General features: G+C 29.2%; 1 protein-coding gene across 1 annotated transcript; it reads right to left on the minus strand.

Annotated features, from left to right (window-relative positions):
• Positions 1 to 537: 537 nt before the first annotated feature.
• LOC143634078 (early nodulin-like protein 6) lies at positions 538 to 1290 on the minus strand. Its single transcript, XM_077102253.1, has 2 exons — positions 1113 to 1290; positions 538 to 996 (listed from the first exon to the last, which is right to left on the minus strand). Exons 1-2 carry the CDS (start codon positions 1288 to 1290, stop codon positions 653 to 655), a joined length of 522 nt encoding a protein of 173 aa, XP_076958368.1. The 3' UTR covers positions 538 to 652.
• Positions 1291 to 6594: the final 5304 nt, after the last annotated feature.

Genomic DNA, 6594 nt, shown 5'->3' on the forward strand with positions numbered 1-6594 from the left:
TTAATGGAATTAGGATATAGATGGAATATGATGAAATAGAGCCACTTTTAGGTTCCTTATGAAATGAAGCATGGAGGGGAGCCACTACGAAGAAGTTCCGGGAGTTACGAAGGATTATATTGAAACGTTAAATTTATTTTAAAATACTATACAACTACCTGATCGAGTCAGGGACCTCTTCAAGTAGGTAATGATCATTATAAAATCTATAATAATAATCCCAAATTATGGAAAGGGAAAGCACCTTGAATGGATTGGGAGTGAAACTATCATCATTACAAATATCATTATTTTATTAAACAATGATATAATATTATAAAACATGCTTCAATAACTTTTAATTATTAATTAGTACCCAATCGCTTAATCAATTGCCCTATAAATCTTAATTTATTTTATAGCCGGTACCTTCCATTTATCCTGCTTTTCTTTAGAACCCATATACATTTTAACACATTACTCTAAACAAATATTTATTAAAAACAAAAAACCATCCTAAATATATCACTAAAAACCATTTACAACAAACCTTTCAGTCGAAAAACTAACCCATGTCAACAATTCAATTTGCAACAAAAAAGAAGGAAATTAAACTTAATTAAGTCACTTAGAAATACATCAAAATTCAAGCAAAAAAAAAACAAAAACAAAATTACATATAAAAAACAGTAAACATTGCAATGATTCCCACAATCATAAGAGTTTGAGACAAAGTATCACTATCCATCTTAAGCACCGAAGCCGCTTCACTCATAGCAGTAGAAGTTTGGTTCGCGGGTCGATCAACATTTTCAGCTTCCAAAACCTTAACAATCATCTTAAGCCCATGCTCACAATGACTAGAAACACCACTTATGAAGTAAAAGTATCCAGACCGGTTGAGTTCAAAACTAGTGTCACCATTATCCGAGAAAAACATAGGGTTTGTTGACTTGCATTTCTCATATTCTTCTTTTGTCACAAGCAACACCGAATCCTTCTTAATGTACTCAAAACCTACACATGTTAATATCATTGCATGCATGCATGCAATGAACAAACTTATAAGAATCACTTGGATTGAGAGCATTATTATTTATTAATAATTGTTCATAAAGGCCAGGAGGACTTACGCAACGTGTCGTTGATGCTAAAGCGGTTGCTGGTAGCCCATTCGTTGTAGTGATTGGTGTCGTTAGCCTTAGGGGTTACCCACCCTTTGTCACCACCAACTGTGAAGTGATGAGCACTTTGGACCTTGAGGACGGTTAATAAGGCGAATGCCATGAAAATGATGGCTGTGTTCTTCATGGTTTGTGGGAGAAAAGAGTGAAAAGTGATTAATGGTGGTTTAAGGTAAGTGAAGTAGGGTTTATATAATAAAGTTTTACGTGAAGAAGTTGGTTATTTTGAAGAGAGTGGGGGAGATAGTTGAGAGAAGTGGGGGTACGATGTTTGACTAGGTAACTTCTGTTTTTTGTTTTACGATATTTTATGCTGATACCTCGGATTTTCCGAAGCAAATTAGAAAAATGTGACAAATTTCCCTCAAATATGTATTTTGAATTTTAAAAAGTTGTAGTTTATATGGCTTGCTACTTAATAATCAAATCTAAATAGAGAGTTATAATGTTTTGAGTATATAATGATATTGAGGTGGTTATAAATCAAACAAAATCTATAAATGTTTATACCTTTATGGTTTTTCTATATTAAAATGTTACTCTCTAATTTCTAAGTACACTTCCAAGTACTTGCTTATTAGTTATTGCTTTACTGTTTTTTAAAAGGTAAATGTTTGCAATTAAATTTGTATTATTTTGAAAGATAAACATTGTTTTGTATGAAACATTAGAATTTAGAAGATTATTTTAGTTTTTTCAATAATAGATGAAATAAAATAGATATGCTCTTTACTGAGCCCAGATAAAACTTCCCAACGGACTCAGCGTGAGTTGAGGCCAACTTATACAGTTAAACCCACTTAACTCATTTTTGCTATTTTAAGGTTGAGTACATGTAAAGCAAGCCTTTGAGACCTGTACAGTTATACCCACCTTACTCATTTTTGCTAATGTGATGTCATATGGATGTGACACTCTACAATCACGCATGCGCATATATTTTAGGGAAAATCTTCAAAATAGTCTTACAAAATAAGATTCTAACTTTGTCTCCTAAACTTAATATTTCCAAAAGTGGCACTCTCTAACTCATATTTGACAATGTATTAGAAAATATAACGCGTCTTTAACGACATTTCTCGTCTGTATATTCGAAATAATATAAAATTTTATATATTAAAAGTTATAAAAGAAAAACAAAATAAGTAAAACTAGTTATAATAATATAATATTAAAAAAACAAACAAAAAAGTTAACATATCTTCGACTACGCGTTTGATGCTAACATATCTTTGACTACGTATTTGGAGGCCTAACTCATCTTTAACCATGTGTTAGGAAATCTAACGCGTCTTTGACGACGTGTTAGCGTCTTTAACAATGTGTTAGGAAATCCAACGTGTCTTTGACGACGTGTTATGCTAACATGTCGTCAAAGACGCGTTAGATTTCCTAATACATGGTCAAAGATGAGTTAGAGAGGGCCATTTTTGGAAATATTACGTTTATGGGACAAAGTTGGAATTTCATTTTGTAGATGGGTTATTTTGGGGATTTTCCCTATATTTTATTATTATTTGTTGTTTTTTTAGTAATAAAAGGAATGCAATACGGGTGTTCATGGTTCGGTTCGACACCGTAAACCGCCCAAACCGACCATTGGTTCGGTTTCACGGTTGGTTTTTTTTTCAAGTTTAGGTCGGTCGGCTTCAAAAATTTCAAACCGTAGCGAACGATTTGGTTTACGGTTTTTATCAAAAACCAACCGTATAAAACCGGACCGGACCGTTTAATTTAATTATATATATGTGTGTGTGTATAATACATTATATGTTTGGTAAATACAAAGTGGTAATTGGTAATATGCATATTAACCAAATCCTAAAAGCACAAACAAACTGCAAACTGTGAAGTAGTGAAACCTTTATTATGTAGTGAAATCTTATGTATTAGGCTAGTGTTTATATGTCACTGGAACGTTAAACTTTCGCAAATTATTCACAACCTAACAAGGCCAAACCATGAAACCAAACTGTAATTAGCGGTTTGGTTTGATTCGGTTTAAGAGTTCAATGGTTTGGTTTTGGCTTACAAGAATAAAAAACCGTTACTAACGGTTTGGTTCACGGTTTGACTTAAAAACCGTGAAAACCGGACCGTGAACACCCCTAGAATGCAATTACAAAATATATAGAAAATGAAAATAAGAAAATGAAAGTGTAAAATGTAAGTGTAAAAATGAGAATAGAAAGTGTGTTAGTGGTATGCGTTAAGGTATAAATGGTATAAATAAGTGATAACACATGTTAAAGGAGATGGATATATATATAGAAAATAAGCACTAAAGGGACGAGAGAGTTATAACTTATTATTAAACTAGTTTGTATCCCCCGTAGTACGGGAGGTTCATTTACATTATTCGTTTATAATATTTATATATTTTTTTGAATTCTAATTTTATTTATTGAAAGAAATTTATTAATATACTTAGGGTTTAATCATTAAAAGGCTTAACAAATAAATGATATGTTATAACCCGTTTAAAAAGCTATCTGGATTTGGTGACCATGACCCGCTTATTTTCTTTTACTATAAAATTGTTTCTTTATTATAAATAATACATTCTAAAAAATCGGATATTAATTTTTAGTATATCACTATTTTATATGATTTTCATATCAAATAATTCAAAAGATTAATTTTTAATTTAATTTATCTACCGTATTACAGGGGTTGTTTTACATTATTCGTTTATAATATTCATATATTTTTTTGAATTCTAATTTTATTTATTGTAAGAAAGTTAATAATATAATTAGGGTTTGATGATAAAAGAGTTTCACAAATATATGAGATGTTATAACCTGGTTTAAAAGTTATTTGGGTTTGGTGAGACCCGAGACCCGCTTATTTTTTATTATAAAATTGTTCTTAATTATAAACAATATCAATTTTAAAAAAAATCATACATTAGTTTTTAGTATATCCATATTTTATAGGATTTTCACATCAAATATTTGGTGAGATAAAACTTTAATTTAATGAGATGTTATAACCCGTTTAAGAGTTATCTGGGTTTGGTGAGACCCGTACCCATAAATTCGGGTTAAATGCATGAGAAGCCTCTATTTACAAATAAAGCAATCTTGTGGCTTGAGAGAATTTAGGGAGCAACCAAAGAGCTTTTAAAGGCTTCGTTTATATATATTACTAGATTTTATCCCCTGTATTATGGGGGTTGTTTTACATTATTCGTTTTTAATATTTATATATGTATATTTGGATTTTAATTTTATTTATTGTAAGAAAGTTAATAATTAATATACTTGAGGTTTGATGATAAAATGGTTTCACAAATAAATAATATATTATAATCTGGTTTAAAAGCTATCTGGGTTTGGTGATACCCATTACCCGTTTATTTTCTTTATTATAAAATTGTTTCTTAATTATAAATAATATATTTTTTAAATAAAATAGGATATTAATTTTTATTATATCCCTATTTTATAGGATTTTCATATCAAATATTTTATAAGATTAATTTTTAATATATAAAATGAGATGTTATAACCCGTTTAAGAGCTATCTGGGTTTGGTGAGACCTTTACCTGTGAATTCGGGTCAAATACGTGAGAAACGTTCATTTACAAATAAAGCAATCTAATGACTTGAGAGAATTGTTGTTTTACATTTTTTATTTTTTAATATTTATTTTTAGGATTTTAATTTTCTTTATTGTAAGAAAGTTAATAATATACTTAGGATTTGATGATAAAAGTGTTTCATAAATAAATAATATGTTATAACCCGTTTAAAACCTATCTGGCTTTGGTGACCCATGACCCACTTGTGTTTGTTATTATAAAATTGTTTATTAATTATAAATAATATCTTTTTCTTTTTAAATTGGATATTAATTTTAGTATATCCCTATTTTATAGGATTTTCATATCAAATAATTTGTAAGATTAATTTTTAATTTAATGAAATGTTATAACCCATTTAAGGGCCATCTGGTTTTGGTAATACCCATACCCATAAATTTGGGTTAAATCAATGAGAGGCCTCTATTTAAAAATCAAGCAATCTCGTGGCTTCCATAAAATGAGGGAGCGACCACATCGCGACACGTAGGATTTTAGGGGTTTCGTTTATATATATATATATATATATATATATATATATATATATATATATATATATATATATATATATATATATATAGATAGATTATAGATTTAGGTTACTATCTTAATAAGATATAAATACACGTTTTTTTTTTCCAATGATATGTATTAGTTTATTTCTTGATAACACTTATAAAAAGTCAGGGCCGGCTCTGAGAATTTGCATTTTCCGGTTGAACCGAAAAAAATATGTCCTCTAATTCTTAACGTAGTAAATAATATATTCAATTTTTTAAATGACGATTAAAGTTATGGCAATAAACATAACAATTAACAAAATAATTGTATTAGAATGAGTTTATGACATACTGAATAAGCTAACAGCTAACCGAGGATTTATGAAACTCATATAACATTTTTTATAGCAATTTGGTGAATTAACTCATCGTAGTTTATGCTCTCTAATATTCTGTTCTCGATAGCTATGATCACCAACCCGCTAAGTATTTCTTGGGGCATTGTGGATCGTAAATAAGAATTCAATAACTACAATGTTGAAAAACTCCTTTCTGCAAATGCTACCATGACTGTTGGTGTTCAAAGTCGACGTTGTTGTTATCTGCCTATTCATTTCTTTGTTCTATATATTTATCTTTTGTTGATTAATAAAAAAAGTTACGGGTCTCTTTCAATTTTTAATGGCCTATAAGTCTTTAGGTAATTTAAAAAAATTGGGTCTAAAAAGTTTGTGACTATTATAAAAATAGTGAGATTATAATTATTCGGGTTTTCTATATATATAACACCGAGAATTTTTAAAAATATTTGTGCCCCGAAAAAAATGTGCCCCAACCAGACACCCACATTACTTGACCTTAGAACCGGCCTTGTAAAATGTAAACATCAATTATATGTCAATACACATATTGAAGATACTGAAATATATTTTTAATTATGTATCCATTTAATAATAATGTCTTGCTGTATATATACACTAGTTTTAGAGCCCGTGTTACACACGAGATAATTCAAATTATAAAATTATAAGTAAAACAAATAATTACATGGCGTATATGAAAAAAAATGTATTATATCTACGCTTGTATCTATACAATGTGTACATAAATTGATTTTATTTATCTCACAAAATGGTTTTTTTAAAGGAACTTAATAAAAAAATTTCCGTGCAAAATCGTACCCGAGAATGCTTCTTTCTATTGAAAACTTCATTCTCGGTGTCATATATGCATAATTGAAAGAATTTTGGTTATGAACCAATTTCGAAAATAAGACTTCTCATACAATAGTAGTTCTAACCACTCAGCCTAAATACAAAAGAGGCGTTACCTTTATTGATATAT

Source organism: Bidens hawaiensis, unplaced genomic scaffold, assembly GCF_021521415.1.
Source record: "Bidens hawaiensis isolate Kalapana, Puna unplaced genomic scaffold, B.hawaiensis_p1.1 tig00006990_1, whole genome shotgun sequence".
NCBI lineage: Eukaryota > Viridiplantae > Streptophyta > Magnoliopsida > Asterales > Asteraceae > Bidens > Bidens hawaiensis.

Bases quoted from the DNA above. Each gene is read 5' to 3' on its own strand.
- LOC143634078 (XM_077102253.1), bottom strand. From the start codon at position 1,290: ATGAAGAACACAGCCATCATTTTCATGGCATTCGCCTTATTAACCGTC. The intron at 997-1,112 runs GTAAGTCCTCCT...TAACATGTGTAG, and splicing joins TAGCATCAACGACACGTTGC to GTTTTGAGTACATTAAGAAG.